The sequence below is a fragment of the Acanthochromis polyacanthus genome, chromosome 12 (assembly GCF_021347895.1).
Source record: "Acanthochromis polyacanthus isolate Apoly-LR-REF ecotype Palm Island chromosome 12, KAUST_Apoly_ChrSc, whole genome shotgun sequence".
In the NCBI taxonomy this organism is placed as follows: Eukaryota; Metazoa; Chordata; class Actinopteri; family Pomacentridae; genus Acanthochromis; species Acanthochromis polyacanthus.
In genome coordinates this window covers 19,166,581-19,189,794 of record NC_067124.1, presented here as the reverse complement: position 1 = coordinate 19,189,794, position 23,214 = coordinate 19,166,581, and the positions used below count along the sequence as shown (strand labels likewise).

Here is a 23,214-nt window from a genome sequence, read left to right as displayed (position 1 = left end):
GCAGCACGTTACGGAAAATGGAAATAAAAATGCTGTTGGGTTTAATACAAATGTTGGGCAAATAGCCTTGACATTATAGTAAATGTTCTCCTGTCACTGGAATCAGCCAAAAGTATGAAAATTTCCAAAGCAGCAGAGACTTTTTTCTTGATGCTGAAATGAGTGAAACATACTGTTGTGAGTGAGCATATACAGTAACTTATCCTCAAATCAGGGGAACAAAAAAAGGACCAAAATCAAATATACTACACCCAAATACAAGTCAACTGAGTAAAGCCATGATATTTCCATTTATGTAAGATTTCACATATCTATCTAGGCATGTTTCCTTTTATTTAAAAGCAGTTGAGATATAGACATGAATTGTTGTTGAAGGAAAAACAGGATATGATATTAAACAAGAGTCCTCCAGCCTGGAGTCAAAGTTTGGATGTTGCAGCTGCCCTTTAGGCTTCTCCTCTAAACGAAACACCGCAATGCTTTACATCTAATGGTGACTCTCTTTTGTACTCATTTGTCAGAATTTGAGCCTTCTGAGCGACTGTGAATGCAAACTCAGTTTGAGCTCAAGGTTTATCATCTATTATTAACCATCTGACTATGTAATGTTAGCCAGTGTACAGGACTCTTCTTGTTCTGTGTCACACTATTGAAAGGTTGTGTTTATGTTTTGTCCTTTCAGGCATATGGAATAAAAACTTGCTGTCTGCATGTTAATATAATATATTCAATTAGCGACCTGCAAGTGTTTATTCTAAGTTCTCAGAGATATCAGCAGTGTACCATTTTCACTCTTAGTCTGTTTTGACTCTGCTGAGCATTGATGTCACAATCCTGTGTGCAGGTGTTCAGTCTACGAATTCTTTACTACACTAAAAAAGGAGAGAATGTGGTTTGCAAAGCTACTGTAATGGTGCGTATCTGACCAACAGTCACTGTCACCTGCTGGTTTTCATTTCCTCTGCATTTTGTGGGTGAGACTGTCTGCTATGTCGCATCTGTGCTGTCATAACACCTGAGAACATTGGTCTGTTGCTGTGTGAAAGTCTTTCACAGGCTTATTTTCAATAACTTTGCTGTATGGTTTCATCTATTTTATATTGAAAGTAAGTACAAATTGTGACATTTGAGTTGAATTGCAGTCTCTGCTGCAAAAATAAAGAAAATGCTTAAATAAAGTTGATACATTTCATCTATTTTCTTAAGTTTTGTCTTAACAGGAAATGACAGAGTGAAGGGACTGCTTTACATGAATATATGCAGTTTATACTTGTATTTTTCAGAGGGAGTTATTTACTTTTTACATACATATGTGGATAACTATAGTCAGTAGATATAAATATAATAGAATAGAGTAGAATAGAACTCCTATACAGAAAATGAATTTGCTCGTAAGTAATTGTCAGTAGATTCATAAGTTAAACTTTTCAGATCAAATTATGTCAGAAACACATGATAAACTTAATGGCTCCATACCTTTGGGGTTTGTGACTTCTTATCTGTAGCTCCACGAGATTCCCCCTACAAAATGTTGAGAATAAAACACAATAGCTTGTCACAACCAATGCATCACTTGAACATTTTGAGTGTATTCATCAAAAATATAAACCTCGCCCCACCTTATCCAGGTACAGCAGTAATATGCTGCATATTCAATGCAATATAACCAGTTAATGTCATGTATAGAGCGCCCAATGTAATAGTAATACACAATGAGTTCTCTGATCTTTTAAGCACCTTTGCTGTTTCCACTGTTAGAGCAGTACTTTACTTGCTGTGAGTAAAATATCTGTGCTTCTTCACCTCTGTCCTATCACTCAGACATAAGAAGGAATAGATGCAGTGAACTTCCCAGCTGAACAGCAATAACACATCACCGTGAGACTGTTGAATATTTTTTTCCAAAAAGAAGTTTTGTGTGTCTATAGTTTGAACAATAGGCAATTGCACTTTCATCCAATCCTCATCGCAGTCGCCCTCTTCCCCACAAAGCCACACATAGAACCTCTTGCTCTTCCAATAGGAAATAACAATGTATCATATATTCATCATTTTAATAATCCATCATTTAGCACTAGTATAGAAAATATGAAAAAATACCAAAGATAACATAAAAAGTAGACAAATGCTTTGTTTTGTGGAGTGCACTGTTCAAACACCCCATTGATTGGTTTTGTGACCCTCCTCGCCCTCTTAGACTCACATTAACAATGTTTTGGCTCTGTAGGCTTTGCCCCCTCCTCCTGCCTGTCCACTCAATGCTCCACCACTCATAAATGCTTCCGGCTGATGCTTTAAAGCTGTCATACCACTTGATGGACTGTATGCTGCCGTCACATATCAAGTTGTGAAAATTTGTAGGAACCAAAGAGGACCCTAAACTAACTCTAAAGACAAATTGAAAACAAACAGTTGGGTGTACAGTTTAGGGAGGAATCAGAGATGAGGATGTTTGTGGTGAGTTGTTCTTGTTTGTGTGCATACTGTGACAACTGGAGGAAAGGTTGGTTTCTTGTTGCTTCGTCAGCATTCTGGACACAAAGGCAGAAGTGCACAAGAGAAACATCAAATCAGGGCCGTGTCTGCTGCAACAGCACTCATTCAGAGACACAGCATATGTGTGCAAACAATGTTATGCCTTTTCTGGAACACAAACAGCGTCAACACATCTGCTTTACTGCAAGCTGCATAATTTTATACAGCAATACAATGCCACCCTAAACAACAATGCCTGCATTTTTCAGAGAGATCTGCAAAGGGTGAACTGGTGGTTTTGCTTGTTGTCTCGCTGTGTTTTACTGCTGGATATGGATGAGTGGGAAGCCGGTGTTGATCCTGCCCTTGTTGTGCACCAGAAACTCCTGCTGCTTTTTACGATCTGAGATGATAGCAGGACGCTCCTCAGTTAGAGGTTAAAACAGCTAGAAGCTTCATGTATTTTGGAGAAAAACTAGGCTTTGAGGCTTTTGTAGACAAGGGTTGTATGCACATTTGTATATTAAAAAATTGATGACAAAAAAAAAGCGAGCTATGCTGTCAGGGAGGAGGAAACGGTGGCTCTCGGGAATCAGCTGTTGTAGTTTTACATTCATAGAAGAGTGCAACGGTTTTGTTCCAGGATGCAACCAAAAATCTGGGATTAAGCATTGGCTTTACCTGCGTTGGTGTGCCTGACATTTAGCAGGTTTGTCCTTGCAGTGTCGTTTATAAACTGCAGATTGGCAGCGTAACGCAGAATACAGGTGGGAACTTGTTCTGCGTGATTCCTCTGCTCCTCTCTGCTGCTACATTAACCTGCACCATTGTGTCCTCACAGGTGTTATTAGAATTTGTGGCTAGTCTGTTGGAATGAATCACCACAGTTTGGGGTTGTACTTTAGCTTCATGATAAATTGTGCAAAAGCTGAGTGCTGCATATATTAGTGACATTTGTTCATGCTGGTTAAGTCCTGTTTTTTTTCCACTGGTTTGGTTTCTTTCTTTATACCCATTTTAGACACAATAGTGAATTATAAGGTCTTTTGTGCATGTCTTTCAAGAATGAAGTTGATATGTTGTTTAGGAACTAACATGTTTGCATTAAAAGTCATGCATATTTTTTTTTACATTTGCTTCTATGGCAGCATGTTAAATTATGTCTGTACTTGATGAAATTATGCTTAAATTGCCAATATGTGCTGAGTACCTGTCACGATTTCATGTAAGTCATCAGAATAACATTACATTGTTTTAACTAGAGAACAAACTGATCTGTTTTACTTGAGATCTTCAACTGCAACAAGGTGAGCAGAGATTGCATTTGGGTGAAAAAGACTGAGCTGCCCACATGGTAAAATTATGTTATTTCATGGATGTGGTTTTTAACACTTGTTGACAGAAAGATATATAACATATAAGCCTGTTTCCCCTAATCTGACAGTCATCTAAACATGTTGGTTCTTGTGTGAATGAGCACCCAGATCACGTTTCCATAAAAGTCACGGTGGAAATCGCACTACGATTAGACCTACAAATGTTTACACATAATTTTCAACACAGCACCAGTGTGGACGGCTTGAAGTCACAAGACTGCACATGCACTGACGCTGGAGCTTTTCACATGGGTCAGTATTATGTATGTACCAATGGCTCTTTTCTTCACTGTTGTGGGTATGGCCTGGCTGGACGAAATGCTGAATAAATCATGATGTGAAGTGCACACAATTTTAAGTAAAAGCAGCAAAAACAAACAAATACACCAGTATTCCCTTCAAGGAACCTTGTTTACACAGTTTAGATTCTGCACTGTTTAGCCACAGTTTCATCCAACTACAGGGCTGTAACATTAACAAGATCATTAAAGGAGACGAGATTCTCTTCTCAGCCATGACAAAAAAAACAAAACATGTATTTCTTTGAAATCTATTTATCTGCATGTTTGACTGTGCTCAACCCTCTCCTAAATGAGTTCCCAGTCACTGAGGGGAGTAATTAGGCGATCAAAAGCTTGAGACAGTATTGACAAGGCTATGTTGAGGCTATCATTCTGGAAGGAGTCGCGACTGTGGACGGCCAAGTCAGTCTGCTGAACAGAGAGAAGGGAAGAAGCGGCAGCTAAAGCCTGCTGGCACATTAACAAGCTCCTTAAAAGATGCCCAGAATTAACAGATCAGGACAGATCTAATAATGAAAGTAGTTCAGTGAGGGATTTCTCATTTCAATTCACTAGTGTCCTTTTCCCTTTGTGGCTCTCTGTCTCCTCTCTTTCAGTTATTCTCTATCTTGTCGGTCTTGGCTTGCCCAGTCTCTCTATCTCATCCATGGTGTCTGAACAGAGGTGAAAAAGAAGTGAAGTCTTGGCAAGCATTACCCAGGATAAAGAGACATTAATTCCACATTTCAAAACCTCTTGCTCATGCTCGCTCTCATTTTTTGGGGCTGTCTGATTACATTGGTAGAAGGGTACTGATGCTAAGTACATCATTTCCCTAATTTGAGCAGTTAGACACAGACTTACACGAAGCACAAATTTTGCACGTGTGCACACCCATGCACTCACTCACGCACACACACACACACACACAGAGGAAACAAAGACAGACCAACTGTTTTCTCTGCTACTGTTTGCATTATGTTCTTTTGAAGTCATTCCATCTACCTTCCTTGATGTCATCCAAAAAGCAGCTAATGGGGCACAGGGAGGGACACAAAACTCTTGACACAATTAGCTGATGTCAAGTTTCTTAGTATGTTAAACTCCACCATATTGTCACATATAGTCTGTATTTGTTACTCCCACTTAGGACAATGGTAACAAAATAAAGACAACAAAAGAAAAAAACAACAGGAAATTATTCTCTGGAAGTCTTTTAGTAGCTGTTTTAGATCACATACGTATACAGTATGTCCTTCAGCAAGGCTTCATTTCACTGATGGGCTAGTTAGCTTCCAGGGAAGTGTCTGTGGAAGAAAACCAGCACTCACATCCCTAAAGGTGAGGTGAGAGGGGAGTAAGGAGGCAAAAAGAGGCCAGTGGAAACCATCATCTGGTCAAGTGCATTTCTTCTCAGATTTGTCCAAATTGAGCTGTTCATCACAACTGATTAGAGAAGACCACCTTATAGCCAGTTCTACAGCTATAAGCCTCAAGCTCGACATGAGAAAATGTTAGTTATCCTCATTCTTTGTCTTGGTAAGGTCATCTCTTTTTCTGCAAGCTGGCCTTGAAGACTTCAAATCCTTTTTCTTCCCCTTCTCTCCCTCATCTCCCACTTGTTTTTTTTGTTCTGAGATGAATTTCACCTGTGGAAATGTCTCCCGAAGCAGCAGAAATGTCATTCACTAACATCACAGGCTCCCTGCGGTCCTCTCATCTACCCTCAACTGACTCTGGGCTCAGTCCTGGTCTCCCAGTAGGTCTGTGGTGTTGCTGCTCTGTGAAGGTGGAATGGGTCGAGGGGTGTGAGGTGGTGGACTCTGATTTAGTCGTCCCGGGCTGGGTGCCCCTCCACCCTCACTGTCTGTGTTGGACGAAGATGGGGGCGGAGGTGGAGGTAGCCGTGGCAGAGGGGCAGATGAAGGTGGTATTCTTGTTGATGTTGATCCTATACTGCTGCCTGATCTTAGGCTCTGTATCCTTCGGCACTCCTGGCAGATCCTCACGTGGGTGCAGCTGCGAGCGGGCAGCATCACAGGCGTGGGGGCAGGTGGAGGTGGGGTGGTGTTGGCGCCCAGTGGATCATCCAGAATCCGCTGAGGCCCAGGGCCCAGATCTGGCGCTCCTGTCCCACCTGCTCCACTTCCAGCTCCACCTGTCAGAGGGCCAGCTCCGCTATACAGCTTGCCGTTGCTGAGCCGCATCTCCCGGACAAGGCGCAGGGGCCGAGGGGCCCCCAGAGCAATGCGGGTGGGGTGGCGCAAGGCTGCTGAGCTGCTCAGGGGCCGACGGCGGCGCATACGGGAGCTCTTTTTACAGGAGACGGCGTTTCGGAACTCTGTGATCATCTCCTGACAGACAGACACCTAGAGGAAAAAAGGAAGGAGGGAGGAAAGAAGGAAAGACAGAAGGGAAGGAAAAGGGAGGAGGCCGAGGTAGGGGTGGGAGTGCCACAGACACAAAGTAGGCAGGCAGCAGAACAAGACAGTGGTAAGGCAGTACATAAATAGGAGAGCAGAGGGAAAGTAACATAAGGAGAAACAAACAGAAAAACAAGGCGGCAACGAGGCAGGAAGAACAGACACAGTAGGCATGGTAAACAAAAAAGTTGCAGCAGAAGTGAGGGCACAGAGATTAACAAATGGATTGATGGTTTTTAAAACAGAAATGAAGAGGCGATGGGAAGGATGTGGAGATGGATAGAGATGGGAGAATATCCAAGGAGCAGAGAGAGTTATTACAATCCAAACACACAGAACACCAAAATGTTGCTTAGTTTATGAGCACTTCATTACAGCACTATGAACAGACAGGCAGGCCTGCAAACTTAAGCGCACATACACAAAAGCATTCACTCATACAGCAACTGTGCAATCCTCTTAGACACACACACTCTAACGGCACACTTTTACATCAGTAAATGTTTTTCATCATTCCAACAGCAATGACTACTGTCATTTTGACACGTGACAAACAAAATGCATTGACATGTCCACTACAGACGAACATTCTCATTGAAATCATGATAAAAAAAAGTTATGTGCTCACATAAACAGAAACAGTACTCATTATTGGAAAACAGACACTGATGGCCGAATGACAGGAGGTGTGTGTGTGTGTTTGAGAGAGAGACAGAGGGAGACGCACAGTGAAATGGGTGAGAAGTAATCCAACAATGGAAACGAAGAATACCAGCGTACATGTGAGGCATGTAAAAGAAGATACATCATGACATTTAATGCCAGAGAATTAGGATCACACTACTTGTTTATGCAAGCAAATATTGGCATTTCTCAATATTGCTTCTTCATACTATCATGTTTAGCTCACAAACACTTATTGCCATACTGTTAAACACCAAACTAAAAGGGCACAATGACATCAAAACAGGCAGAACATGCACTTAAATTCTCAATTCCTTGTATCATTTTAGGACACTGCAGTTCAGAGCCGCATACTTCAACATTCCTCTCATCTCGCATGCACATAACACGTTGAATCTCAAATGTTACAGCACACACAAACACGTACAAATGGAAGCAAAGGCTGAAAAAGAAATCTACCCATTCTCACACACACAAACACGCACACACTACATAATCAAAAGGGCTGGCAGGATGCCATGGGAACCTACTGGGGAGGTGTCTGTGGGGTCGGCGAGGGCAGGTATGGGGGCATACCTCATCGGTCTCTGCCGAGCGGCGTGTGGACCACACAAATTCCATAATGGCCACAAACACGGCAATAATGAGGCCACAGATTAGAACCACAAAGATGCCCCCAATGTTCTCCATGCCCAGACCTGAGACAGGGCCACAGGAGACAAACATTAGTGCATACATGCAAAAAAAAAACACATCAACAGCAGTATCAGTTGTAAAAATAGTTTGGGCTGTCATGGAGTGGGACAGTCTGTGGAAACAGTGGAAAAGACTGACAGTGAAGTCAGTTTTGTTTACATGATCCAACATCACAAATCACTTTAGAAACGGCTGAGCATACACCAACGGTACAGACAATCAGGATGACAAAATTGCAAACTGTAATCATATGTGATCATATGTAAACATAACACGTAATCAGGCATTATATTATGACCACTGACAGGTGAAGTGAATATCTCTTCATCGTGGCTCCTGTTAGTGGGTTAGATTACTGACAGTTTTGTTACCAGACTGCCTATTGCCTGTTTCCATTCACTTGGTGAGCCCCAGTACCCATACTACTACATATGCCTGTTCTGTCCCACTACATTCAGACGCATTTGCAATATGCAACCCACATGTCTTTCTCACCATTCTGAGCCACAATCCTCTGAACAGCTGAAGATCCATCACATATGCCATTGTGCTTCATGCGGGTATAAACAAGCTTGAGCCACTGAGAGAGCACTCACTGAATACTGCTCATCTGACAGATGAGAGTTCTCTGCAAGGACAACACATTCAAGTGTGCTAAGCTAGCCAGGCTCTAGCTCTGTATCAGCTGAACATTCATGAGCTATTATCTCATCCAACTTTCTCCAAGAAAACAGCCCTATTTAATAAAATGTTTAACTATTTCCTTTTATACTTACTCAAGGGACATTTTTGTGATCTTTTCTTTTGGATGGAGGTCTTTTATGGAAAATATCGGACTTAGTTTTTTAAGCTTGACTCACACTGGGATCTAGAAATCCAGACATCTCCACCTCTGCAGCTTTATTTTTGACTTTTTTTTAAAGTGTCTCTTGTAAGTAGCTAGTAACTGTATGTAAGTGTGATACTACATCGCTAGAGGGCTCTTTTCACTAAATTTAAACAATCATGATGTTAAAATGTTTGAGATAAACTGTACGAATAAAGATAAAGAACACCAAAATGTCTGGCATGAAGAATTTTGTTGTCAAATCATTTTCATTGAGCAGCACTAGCATTAACAAAGATGCATTTTCAGTGTCTGTCATTCATAAAGGTGCAGACAAACTCTTTCCAACTAGATTCATATTACACACCACCTAAGACAACCAGAAAACACTTGGGAAAATAAATTGTGCAAAGCACCCTCCACAAGGACATTAGTTAGACATTAGCCATCAGCTGGACTGTAGCAAAGAGGGAGGAGACTATTTCTTGGGACATTAGAGAAAAGGAGGGAGAGGACACAGACAGCTGCGGTCAACTCACCCTTGGCACGGTGGTCCTCCTCTTTAGGACACCGGCCTCCCTCCCACCACCTCCTCTTCAGTATCTCTAGTCTGTTATTCTCCTGCAGCTGGAGGATGGCCAGCGTGATCTCATCTCTAAACGGAGATCCTGGAAAACGGCAGGAAAGCAGTATAAGAGCATGGTAGACAAGGACCAGAACAAGAGTCCAGACAAGATAGGAGTTATTTCAGATGAGGGGGAAAAGATGAAAAGAGGAACCATGAGAGAGTAGGCTATGGAGTAAAACAGAAAGAATTGCTGTTGCAGCTTTGAGATGGCTCCAAGTGATCTTATGGTGAGCATAAAAAGAGGATTAGTGAGAGATAAACAGTGAGATTACAACCAGGCAAAGAAAGCGGTACAGCTGCCGGCCAGACAGCATATGTTATGAGCTCAGTAAACAGCATATATAGAAAGAAAACAGTGTCTACAAGAAAACGGCCTCTTTGAAAAATGTTGACAGTTCAGTGGATCATCATCAGTACTGAATAAATAAATGAATGAAAACATTGTAAACAGCAGCATAAGCATGAATAACAGCTTTGTCAAAATCAAAACAGAAGGAAACAGCTCCCTTGGCTTATTCCAAACTGTAAATAATAAACCTACCATGGCGTCTAAAATTCAATATTTTAAACACACCTCAAAAATCAAACTGAAATGTAATAACAGTGAATTACACTGTTCCGATGATCAGACTGTTTCCTGCTGAAGTTTGGTATTTTTCAGAAAGTAACTGCTTATTGCAGTACATACCTCCATTTACAGCGCTATATCATTTTAGAGAAAGACTAGCTGCCTGTTGCCAGTCTGTGTCTTCATGCTAAACTGAGGTATTCTCTGGGCTGCAGCTTCATATTTACTGAACAAACTTCTGAGATATCAATCATCTAACTCTCAGGAAGAAGGCAATCAAATGTATTTCCCTAAATGACTAATTAACTTGTCTATGGCCTGAAATGTTTGCTTACCCAGAGCCCATGAGAAAACATCTCTTGTACAGCTTTTTACAATCTATTAATGTCTCTTCGTATGATCTCCCAAGACCTGTTTTGTCCCCGTTGTCTGTCGCTCCTTTATGTCTGCATCTGCTCTCTGTGATAATAATGTGTGTAATTCTTCTTTCATCTTCCCATTCCTCCACATTCCTGGTTGATAACAGTCAAACCATGACTAAACTCTCCACACTGATCCTGTGACATCTCCTCTATGAACAAAAGAAACACAAAGCTTCACTACAGGTGGCTATGTTTGGAAAAGAGATGATTTACATGTTCATTACTTGCAGGTGAAACACTAATCTCACAGAAAAAAAATGAACTAAGATCTCAGATCTAATCAGTTTCACATCTAACATCGCTCATGTTTAAACACTCTGCACTCTGTCAGGCATGCTCAGTTATAGTTTGCCACTTTCATGCCAGAACGTTGTACTGTAAAGGTTCACCAGTCCTAAAACCTACTCTAGTCTTCAAACAGGTCACTGGGGCTATAGGTGACCTACTTCACTCTCAACTGCTAATAGCTCCTAGACTAATGACTGTACTGTTGACTATTTTAGGATTCAGTCTTGAGCTTAAATGTCATTTCAAATGCCCTGTAAGAACAGCTTTTTTTCCCCACTGTCTAAACATTTAGAACAAGCCAATGACAGTCTATTTATATACCTGCTAGTGCACTGAAATCATCTTAATTTTCCTGTTATTTATGTCACTTCTTAGCCACATGGAACACAAATTCATGTTCTGAATGTGAAATTCTTGTTTACAGCCTTGTCATTGTTTACTACTACTCCAATGTCAAAAGATCAGTGTGTAAGTCAGAGGTGTGACGGCACATGTGACAAGTTTCGGTTTACAGCTCAATTCCTGGCACGGTTGTGATAAGAACCACAAACATATCACAGCAAAATGGCGCTAATGATTGTTTTTACTGTTGATTAATTTGACAATCATTTTCTCAATATACTGATTAGACGTTTGGTCCGTAAACTGTCCAAAAACGAGGGAAAATGTTGATCAGTGTATCCACAAGCCCAATATGAAATCATTCATGTCTGGTTTTGCCAACAACTTTAGGAGTAAAGAAATCTGAAAACCTGTACACTTAAGAAGACGTAACCTGAGAATCTTCCTTTAAAAAATACTTAATGAATTGATTATCAACAAAGTGGGTGAGTAATTTAATAGCTGACAAAAAACTGATTAACCGTTGCACCTCTACTGTAAACTAAATCCTTCAACACAGCGGTTCTAGTGGCCAGGCCTCCAACAAGGGTCTGCAAGATCTAAAGGATTATGAGATGATTACCAACGTAGGAAATGGAATAAATCAAATCTACACTATGATTCACTGCTTTTCTCTTTACTTGAGTGTCCAAGATATACGGCCTCAGGTCTGATGACTCAAACACAAGGTCAATCCTCGACCTTTGGCCTGAGGTAGTCTGGAACAAAGCACACTTATGAGCCACCTTCTGCTTGAACGTGGTGTCCATCATGGCCAGTCTGTCCCGCCCCTAAAGTCAGCCAATGAAGTGGTGGACCCATTGGGCGGTGTCTCTTCTCAACATCTTGAGGCACTTGTGGCGGACCATTCAGTTTAATTTGCTTGTTTGAATGAATATGTTTTGTTTCAGTCCATTTCTTTGGAAAACAGTGGCAGCAAATGTGATGAAGCACAGTGTTTCTACAGTGAGTGTGATATTTATTGTGACTGATTCTTGTGATTGATTCAGAGGGAATGTACCATGTTTAAGTAATGATGAGAATTTAAACTAATGGACTGAACTAATGAACCTCAGTTTGCATAATTTTGTGATGTAATTTCCTCCTACAAATTTATGAAATCTACATTGTTCCACATTTTTAGGTAAAGGTATTACATGGTGTTTAATACATTATTAGTTGCTAGATGAACTTTGTAATGTTTGCTTTTGAAAAATCATATCTTCGTATTATTACCCAGTGGCATGCCAATGCCGTAGCCTTTGGTGTCCAGCAGGCCTCCTATCTTTGTGAGATTACAGTTGAGACCGCGATGGTACTCGTTCATAGTACTCTCCATCAGAAAGGCATACTTGGAGTTGACCACGCGGGCGATGCCCTCCTCTGTGCTTTTCACAAATACACTGGGCTGCTTGGAGTTCATGTAGTTCCACATCCGCTGGTACGTCTGGTACCGTGAGTTCTGTATAGCAATGGGAACAACAACGAGAATTTAGAAGTGACTACAGGTGGGTGTATGAGTTTCCCTGCGTGTACTACCTTTCTCTTTGAATGAGAATGAAAAGATGAAAAAGGAACAAAGGACAGAGGGAACCACATAAAAAGCGAAATAAACGCTTTCTAGATTAACAAGAAGGGAAGTACACATGAGACTGACAATCCAGTGTGAACAATAACAAGCAAAGGAAAACACCAATGGCAAACCGAGGGGGAAACCGGAGGAGAGCAGAGTGAAATAAAAGCAAGGTGAACTAAGATAACAGATTATTTGCTCATAGTGTAGCTAATGCATCATCTACATCATACAGATTGAGGTAAATCAGCACACAGGAGGTGGTTCAGCACTTAACACAACATGGCAAGCTCCAAAACAGGATTAAGTGTTTAAAGTGCACAATTACATTTTGTATCTCTGTGTGTGAGAGAAAAGAGGAAGAGGGTAGCATCTGTGTGTAATAAAGTGGGTGTGTTCTAAGTGCGTTCTGTGTGTGGATTAGACACTGAGCAGGGTAATGTACTATAGCAAGGAAAGTGGCTTATGTAGGCAAACAGACCAGTCTTTCTTATATCCTCAATATGGACAAATACTAGAGGATGAGAAAGACCTCACAAATTGGCATGTAGCCATTTCCCATCGATGCACACAAATAAATAAATTCATTTTAAATGCTCAGCTATACACACTCCCACATGCCAACATACCCACACACATACACACACACACACACACACACACACACATTATGACAAGCACAGATGCTGGCACAGATGCCGGAAGCGTTTTCATAAGCAAACACAGGCCGTCAGCCACTTAACACAAACAGCCATAAAGAAAACAACAGAGAAACTCAGAGATATAGCAGCAAATATGAGGACAATAATTGACCCTATTTACTGCAATGAAGCCAGAAACACTGCACTAAGTAATAAAGATTGTAAACATGAAAGCTTTATGAATAGCCATTTACTCAGTTGCAATGAAAGTTATTCATGAAAGTCAGGAACCCAACACAAAGAACAATCAAACATGATCGCAAAGATAAAACACATAATTATTCACAAACCCAAAACACAAAGACAACCAGAGACACAGCTGCTGTGGTGAGTCGTACCATGAAGAAAGTCATGGTGCTCCCTCCATGGATGGTGCCATATTCAATGTTGGTCTGGTCAGCCAAATCATCTGGAGACTCGATTGGAGCCTCCATCCTCTGGACGGTCAGGAAGGCTGCCAGGTTGGCCGTGTAGGAGGAGATGATGATCAGGGTGAACGCCCACTATGGGAAGAAGAACAAGGCAAAGAGATCAAATACTTTAAGTGTGGAAATAGATAAAATATAGATACAATTTTTGTTGTGTACACAGAATTCATAGATCACAACATTCATGCATTCAAATAAACAGCAAATAGTAATCTACATTTTGAGCTGATCCCAGCAAAAGAAAAATAACAAATTCAACATATTGTTCCTCATTGAAAAATCATCTAAAATTCAATATTTCCACAAAGTAGCCCTCTTACAGATTTGTAAAGAATGAAATACAAACAGTAAAGCAATACCTCTCAAATTGTCAATTGCACGGGTTAATATTACCACGCAATCAAAAATACTCCACACCCAAAACCTTACAGACGGGACTCTCCCTATTCTTGCGTGTCTACAAACTTTATTCAAGATGAACATCCTGTACTCACTATACTTATTAGCAGCCCTTATCTTGCTCAATTCAAAGTAAAATGATTTTCCTGTCCTCCTCTACTCTGCATCTCCTTAGCTCTTAGCCATCATTGTTTCTTGTGCAGCATGCATCTCTTTCAGAGGTACTCTGTGGCCACTAAAGTGTTATCAGGCTAGTGTTCCTGTAGGGTTACACAGTTTTTTCAGTGTTTGCAAAAAAAAAAAACCGTAGTGCTCAGGGATTTTATGTTGAGTCAGGCATCAACTATGTCTAAAATGTACAATAAAAATGGTATTATCTCACATAACAAATACTTCAAACTTTATTTATTTGTATAGCACTTTTAATGCAGAACAACACAAAGTGCTTCACAAGAATTAAAAACAAAGAAGACAATAAATAAATATAATTAAAAATAGAAATAAAAATAGAAAAAACAACTCTCAAATATGTTTTTAAAAAAAAGCATATGTGCAATTAAAGATACAGGAAAGTTGCGTTTTTTTTGTTGTTTTTTTTAATTATTTTTAGCTAGGTAACCAGTGAATACACTTTAAGTTACGCTACATAAAGGTAAATGAGCTTTGGGGAAAAAACATGCCAGTTAAAGTATATATTGTCATAATGGGTGAATGTAATTAAATCTTGTTGTGAAGAGTCATGCGTATTTCTTGGACCTAAAGTATTTCTGGTTCCAATCTTTAGAGTCACTTATAATTTAACCGTTTTCAACACATCTGCTATTATTTTTATAGTACAGTTTCATTGCTCCTGTACTAATCTTTTATCTTTGCTGTTACGACCATTTGGCACTCATTGTTTTGTGCTCCTCTTTAACCTTCATGCAATATAAATGCAGTTCTAATTATTATTATGGCAAGTAAGAACTTAATAGTTTAAAGATCTTCTCTGTGAACGTCCTATGAGTATAAAAATACTCTGCTTTCAATAATAATCAGTGTCTGATAGGTTTCATCAAAAAAGAAAAACAACAAAGTCGTAAAAACGTCTTGAGAGTACATTGACTCCTTCACCCTAAAGGATTTTCAGATGAATGTGAACACAACCTTTTACTGTTAAACATCTTTCTACACACTGAAAATTAAAGAGGCGATAGCTGTGAAACATATATCTCAGTGGAGAGTTGTAGATTGGCTGACATGAGCATAAGAAATAAACTTACTGCATGTGTGTGGGAAAACAAGTGGTGCTTTAAGCAAATGTTTATTATGAGGAGAGACTGTACAAGGAGATCTTCTGTCATCTACACTTTTACAATTCAAAATTAAATGCGGTGTTATTCATTTCAGTTCAATTCAATTTTCTTTATGTGGCTCAGATTCACAACAAATGTCACCTCACAGAGTTTAGCATAGTAAGATGCAGACAGTACGAATTATAAACAGAGAACAGAAAACCCGACAATCCAAACATGAAGAAGTTGCTGCCAGACTATGGAGAAGCTTTGATTTCTGCATATTTTCTATGAACAAAGTCTAAACACAGTAGGAAGTTCTCATTTCTCCAGAAATGTTCACAGACTGTGCTCGGCACACCTCAGGAAGAACAGCTGATCCGGTGCTACAGAGTATTCTGTTACCAGCTGGTATTTCCTAGTGTGTGTTTTTTTTGGTTTGTGTTGTTTTTTTAAGGGGAAATGTATCTGGCGACATAGCAGATTGGCGCGGCCCGTTATCGACGGTGTGCACGGCCCAATAGTCACACTACAGACGTGGAAGGCATGGACTGGCCATAACTTACCACACCCCACTAACACATCTGGTGGACAAGGCTCTGGGCATTATCTCTGATCCCTGCTGCATGAAGCCGCCCACAGGAAACCAAAGGCTATTTCCCAGGGTGTACTGGTTCTCCAGCATGTCTCTGCGCTCTCGCAGGCATGGGTGAGGGTTGTACCACTCATAGGGGCTTAACCTGGTGGGGTAACAAGTACAGTCAAACAATCTTAGGGACAAACTGCAGTACAGTTATGCACTCCTGTTATATCATTCAAGCCATCATCTATCAGTCATTTGACCCCTACCAAATTGTCTGTAGGGGTTGTATAAGGTAAAAGATTTCATTATGTGACACGTTCAACAAGATAAATGGCGATGGAGCTCAGATGGGAGCTGCAGACTATCAGTGCAATGTGTGATGTAATGTATTGACCTTGCAGCCAGGAAGAGCACACAGCTGACAGCCAGGTAGGCGAGCAGCATGAAGAGCCAGACAGCTGGAGAGAAGGGATCAAGGAAGGAGAAGTAGCCTGGCTTCCGACCCTGGTATGAAGACAAAAGAGGAAAAGAAGAAGCAAAGAGCTGGGGAAGCAGCGACAGATGGTAGCTGCTGGACAGACATGAAGGTACACGGTGTTTGAAAAAAACTGTTCAGTGTCTCAATTGTAAGGGTACGTCCTATTTGCACCACAGGAGGGCAGTGTCTGACACTGCACTGGGAGATCATGCCTGCAGTGCTTTTACACATTAACGTTCCAATCCATAATCACTCTTTTCACAATTCTGTTGAAACACACTTAGCTTAGACCCAAAGCCTTGTCAGAAATGTAAACCAACAGTTACAGAGCAGTGACATATGAAGAATTATAAGTAATGCCAAAGAATCTGTGTGGACTTAGTGGATGCAGCATCCAGCATACTACACAAATACAAACATCAGCTTCAGAGATGAGATCAACTCTCACGCAATAAGTGGTCAGACTCTTTAAGATTTATCTTTAAAGGTACAGGCTGATGTCTTCTGTGTGACCCTGTTAGCTTTAAAACAGTACAGGCAAAATAAATTAAATCCAGTACAAGATCTGCAGTGAATATCATCCTACAGTCCCAGACAACACTCTCACCAGTTGAACTCTGTACAAGATGCTGATTCCCAGGGTCATGAACGGCTTAGAGAAGTCAATAACTTTCTCTCTTTCTGATGTGATGGTGAAGCCTGCCACGGCCAGGTCTGCTTTCTGGAGGATTGAAAAAGATAGATAGGTGGATGGACAGTAGAGGGGACAAGTGAGAGAGAGGGAGAGGTGGTGAAGGAGAGTCGGGGGGAGGGAAATAACAAGTGGTCAGGTAGCTGTGCAAAGAAAGAAAGACATCTGCTGTTCGTACAAAATGTTGATTTCCCAGAAGAAGAAAAAAGGAAAACTCTGTACATACACTTGAAAACGCATTTGCAAAAACATACAGTCGTGCACCGTTTCTCACAGACATTGTCCACCATCTAAATGAGGTTAATTGCAAGCAAGCATTGGGTGACTGGTCTTTCCACCTGTAGAAAACCTTGCAGGTCTCTGGCCGCTCTGCCTCCTCTCCATCTCTTCCATTAAAAGCTAATTGATGAACATGGGCTGCTAATTAGAGCTGAGTGATCAGGCATTAGGGAGGGCATGGAGGGAGAGGAAGCATGGAGAGCTGGGGGAGCACAAGTGTGGCAGGCCCCACACAGGGACCACAGTCTGATAATTGAAGTATACCGTATGGTAATTAAGCAGAGAGGGGCTCTCATTAGCCTGCTTCAACCAGAGTGACTGTCAGAGGCACACTAGGCGAGGACACGGGGAGGAAGAAGGGGACAGGGTGGGGTAGGGGCAGGATACTGCGAGAAAAGATGGTGCAGACAATTTCAGGCAATGCTACCGCTCTCTTTTGGGGAATTATCAAGTCAGCATTTGTCCTAGATAAGAGTCTCACTCCCCTGTGAGGGCAATTTCAGACATACGAAGTTACAGCAGAGTTGTGGTTTGGGGCTACAGTACAAGTGTAAGTAGGTGGGACTACACAGTTCTGTGTTGGGTGTGAGATTCTGTTTGTAGAGACGCTCGTGGAACATTTGTGCATGTTTCTGTGTTTCTGATGTAAGTGAGGCAGAGAGAAATGGGGAGAGGGAGAGTATTTACCCTGTTGATTAACTCTCCAACCATGCCAGTCCATGAGCCGTTGGCCTCTGGAGCCCCATACAGCCCATCATCCACCAGCTTGATCTTGAAGGAGAATTTTAAGATGTCTGCAATCTCCCTTAGCATGTCAACACAGAAGCCCTCGTACTGGTCGTTGCCCTGGAAGTCTTGGTAGTTGTCTTTACGCATCACATACGGGTTCTCCTAAACACAGGGGGAATATATGAGGAGTCTCAATCTAAAACACAAGCATACAGCCTGAGCAATGGTTAACTGCAGTAAAGGAAGATTTTGGTTTCACGACTATGCGACTATGCTTTTTGGATTTTTGGCCAAGTTTCATGGGAAGAGATTTCATATCTGTTCATTAAATATGAAGCCAAAACCATAAGATAATTGTGCTAGTTTAGCAAAAGGCTGTCATAAGGATGAATTGCTATCACATTCCATAAAATCTTCCTCCAATGTCTGTAAATGTCGCTATTAACCTGTTTTGTCCTGTTTGTTTTCTTGCAAATAGTGCAGTATTTGTTTTTCACAACAAAGCAAAGAGCCATATTTCCAGCAAACTAACTATTCCCTTAGGATATCCAACATAGTAGTGAGTTTCTCTTAGCATGTCATTGGTAATTTAGTGAAAACAAGGAATTCTAATTTATATTTAGTCAGTAGCAACAAAAGGGACAATTTATCCAGATGCATCATGGGAATCTTTGCTTCAACAGAATCAGTTTTAATCATTTTTATTGGCTTCATGTGAGTCTCAGTAAGTTATTGATATCCAATGCTCTTTGTTTTTTAAAATCATAATTGGATCCATGGTTGCAGATGTAGATGAGAGCGAGAAAAACAAATAGATTCAGTCACCACAGGCTGCCCACTGAAAAGCTGCCATCATAAATCCAGAACATTTCCATCACACTAACAAAAGTACTTGTATAAATCTTGAGAGAAAACAACAAATACTCCTAATTGCAACCAAAGAAAAAACATATGATATCCCTACATTGCCCATCTTAATTTTTTTTGATAAATTCTCTTGTAAAAAGTTATACTGTTTAGCATAGTTGTTGTCTTGCAATAGTCTTTTTTTTTAATGTATGTAATCAAAATGGAATTAGGATTTTGCATTATAACATCAAAAAGCAATGTCAATTCAGGTTTTTGTTGCTATTTTGAAAAGGAATGTCAGTGCGAAGATTTATTATCGCAATAATATGAATGTATGATGGAGCCACATCAGGAAAGACAACAGTTCCATTCAAGCTAACTACCTAATAATAATAAAATAATCCAATAATCTGTTCATTCATATTGTTGGCTAACCATTTGAACTGTTGGCCATATCTTTTCAACCAGTGTATTTATTTTTCACTATTACCTGGGTCAGTCTGCGTCAGTTCAGACAGAATTCAGGAAATATACTGCTTCACTATCTCCAATTTTGTTCTAAGTTTACCTATTTGTTATTGGGGACCACCAAAAAAATTCTTAACTGAATTTTTAGAATATTATATGTTTGTGAATCTGTGTTTTTTCCTTTCCTCAAAAGTATGTCTTATCAGAGAAGCCACTTTAAGTATCTCTAGATGTATAACTCCCACAAACACTGAGTTTGGTGAGGACACATTACAGTTTCCAAATGATGGAGTGGCTCTAGCAGAGGCCAGGTTTTTTAATTATCGAGCCTTCAATGGAAAGAAAGGGAAGAATCTTTTAAACCAGTGTGGTTTTGGACCCCGGAAAGGTCATGTGAGTATATCAATATGGATCCCACTATGTACCCATCTTTCTTCCAAAAATTACAGTTCAATCATATGGATCTGCTAGAAAATGTTTTGACTGCGTTCGCCACAATTTCATAGCTGTCGGGGTTATGTGTCTGGAGATATTGCACCTGAAAAATGGCTTCTTAGGTAGGGCATTTTGGGTGAAAACACAAAAGTTCTAGGTTCAAAAACATACAAATTTCAGTCAAAATATGTCGCAGATTTATTTATTTTGACCCCAAATAACAAATAAGTGTAAACAAAATCTGACGGCAAAGCAACACTGCTATCTGAAAAGACACAAACTGACCCATCCATGGATTTAATCATTTATGCATTGCTTTCATTTATGCGTTTAGCCATGTAGTTCTACTGTTAACTTTTCAACTCAAACCTGTTCAAGTCCACTAAATTCTTAAATTAATCTGTAATAACTGAATTTCTGGAATTTTTTTCAGATGAGCTGAGCTCATCAGCCCTTGTTACTGCAAAAGAACCCCTGTACCGCTGGCTTGGAATAATCACTGTAAAAGATTTACTTCCTTTCTGTTATGACACTGCTCATATGAGAACCAGAGTTAGACAACCTCTGGTGTTTGACATTATGAGAATTTTGGGAGTCTGATTTCTGTTGCACATCTTTCTCAGTGCTCTGTCAGTTTCTGTGACAGTTACAGCAACAGCAAAATTACTGTAGCAGAAACAGACCAGAACACAGCGTGAGCTCCAGCACAGTCTGTGTAGCAGCACAAAAAACAACTCTGAGCTCACCAGTGTGGACATTTAGAGGGTAACTGTGACCTTACCAGTATGGTGGTGACAATGAGGGTCTTGTTTGCCAGCGTCTCCGAGACATTAATATCCAGACTGGTGGGAGTTCATTGCCAGGGTGTTGTTGGAGTACCAGATTCCGATCTAACAGAGAAGAGAAAGCGAGAGAAATCAGTGACATTGTGGGATAAATAATGCATTCTTCACTGCAACTGTTTTACTGTTGTGGCAGCCGATATGCATCTGTAGTAAGTATTCCAGTAAGTGCATTAATCATATTGGCCTATTTATAGTGTAAATACATTTGCATGTTTAATATTTGATCCTTTGCAGTAGCATCCATACTGCTAATTACCACATATGCTTGTTGATTTAATTGTCCCACTGGAGCCATGTACTTGCTGTACTCCCAACCATTGTAAATAATAAAACATTTTTTTTAAAAAACTGCTGTTTACAAGCAGAGCAATGAGCTGGGACAAAATGGCAAAAAAAAAAAAAACTGCAATGAAAAGCATTCATGATCAGGAGTTTCATTGCCATGCATTTTATTCCCCTTTCTCACACTTTTCTTAAACTGCATGAAAAAACAGTTAACATATTTCTAGTTTATGAAGACAGTAAAGTCACTTTGGTGTCTAAGTGTGCGATAATGACCTAACCACTGTGCAGAGTGGAACAGCAGCTCACAGAGTCATTTCTTTGAGAAATATAACAGTACATCTTTCAGTAGGTCAGAGGAGAGGTAATGACAGAGTCAAAGCTTTTCTATGACACTCTTTATCCTGCCTTGACATTTAAGAGTGGTCTTTTTCCTATGAACCACCACAGTCTGCCTCCAGAATGGGTGTCACCGCCCTAAGAGGTGGGCAGAGTTAAAATGTTAATTACCACAACATAACTCTCAACTAACTTTAAGCCTAACTTTAAGTATATTTATTAGGTGGCATTTTGTGTTAACATGGGAGACAGATGGCCATGAGTAGAGCTCAGGAAGACATTAAGAGGAGACGAAGAGAAAATGTTTCATCTAGTCAATGCACAGTCTTGATCTGCATTGGTGTGTTCACTGATGCTTAATTCATCCACCTGAGCCCCTTAATGTCTAGGTCTGCCAACAGCTTATTGTGGGTTCACATCTTGTCCAACTAACTTAACTAATTAGTTGTGACTTCAAAATATTGGATTAAAAGTCAAACAGCCAGACTAACTGGGAGGATCGAGTGTAAGGAAATCATAATGAGGCTTACGTTTGTCTGCGAATCTGTCCGTTCGTTTGGAACAATACTCAAAAATGGACGGATTTGGATGAAATTTTCAGGGAAGGACAGAACTGACACAAGGACCACCTCATTTGATTTTGGCAGTGATGCAGCTTATAGTCTGCAGCCACAGATTTGTTAAAGATCTCCTACTGTGAGATGTAGCGGCTGGCATGGCGTCACCATGACAACAAGTGAACGCTGTTTCAGTATCTGTACACAAGGTACGCATGCACAGCACATGCCTGTGTTCACCGCAAGGTAATTTTGGTTTATCTAGTTAGTTTGTGGGTGGATCTATATTAACTCATTCGCTGCCATTGACGTCTATAGACGTCAATTATGTTTTTTGACTGGGGGGGGCTGCAGGATAGTCTGTCGGAGCTTGTCGGTGAAAATCCTGGAGTTTTGGAACGTGAGAGTGTTGCGGTGGGCCAAAATAATGGCAAAGACAGTGGCCATGGTGGGGCGACAGCAAAAAGTGCCGTTGCCTACAGCCGCTGGCGATCAAAGCCGCGCTCGGTTTCGGTTTCTGTTTCGCCACCACCGCTCTCTTGAGCTCATCTGACGAAGCCGAGTCAGATGAGTTTAGAGTGAGCACACATACACACACACCTAAAATAGATTGTTTATATTTTGTAAGATGTATTGTTCTGAACCAAAATGTTGACTTGTGTTGTTTGTTTGTAAATAAACGATTTAGCTAACAAAAGGTTAAAAAGTTGACCTCAAAATGCTTTTCCGAGTTGTTTTTGTTGTTTCATATAAGTAAACAACTGTTCAGTTGTGTGGGATGTCACTAAACCAGAAAATATTGGCATCAAAGTGACTGCTCTGATTGATGTGCCTCTCTGCACAAAAAGCTCGTTATCTTTGTTTTTTGGTCAAAAACAGGTGTTTTTGCTGAAACGACCCTGTTCTGCTGCCGATAACTTTAGAACCGAAAATGCTAGAAACAAACTTTTTTCCTGATGAAAGAAGAGAATCTACCCTTTCTTTCGATAGTTTCCATGTTTATGTAGTCTTAAAACTTGATATTCTGTAGATCTTGAAAAATCTGTCAAAATTCTTAAAAACTCTGGCAGTATGGGGCTCTTTGCTCTGAAAACAGCTGGCAGCCAATGAGTTAAATGACCAGATTCTATGTTGCTGTGATTTCTGAATACACTAATTGAGGAATGAACAGACTTGGCGGAGCAGCTACTGTGCTGTCTTTGCTTTTCTTTGATTGTCATGTAACTTACAGTAGTGAATATTGACTCTTCTCTAGT

At 40.5% G+C, this 23,214-nt stretch overlaps 1 protein-coding gene across 1 annotated transcript in view; it reads right to left on the bottom strand.

Moving 5' to 3' along the window:
• Positions 1 to 4,189: 4,189 nt before the first annotated feature.
• Positions 4,190 to 23,214, bottom strand: part of grik5 (glutamate receptor, ionotropic, kainate 5) — a 99,403-nt gene continuing 80,378 nt past the window's right edge. The window contains 11 exon segments of the mRNA XM_051956388.1: positions 4,190 to 6,501; positions 7,816 to 7,937; positions 9,301 to 9,429; positions 12,285 to 12,510; positions 13,661 to 13,826; positions 15,990 to 16,163; positions 16,401 to 16,510; positions 17,092 to 17,205; positions 18,142 to 18,345; positions 20,717 to 20,782; positions 20,784 to 20,825. Coding sequence (XP_051812348.1) covers positions 5,875 to 6,501; positions 7,816 to 7,937; positions 9,301 to 9,429; positions 12,285 to 12,510; positions 13,661 to 13,826; positions 15,990 to 16,163; positions 16,401 to 16,510; positions 17,092 to 17,205; positions 18,142 to 18,345; positions 20,717 to 20,782; positions 20,784 to 20,825 — 1,980 coding nt within the window. The 3' untranslated portion in view covers positions 4,190 to 5,874.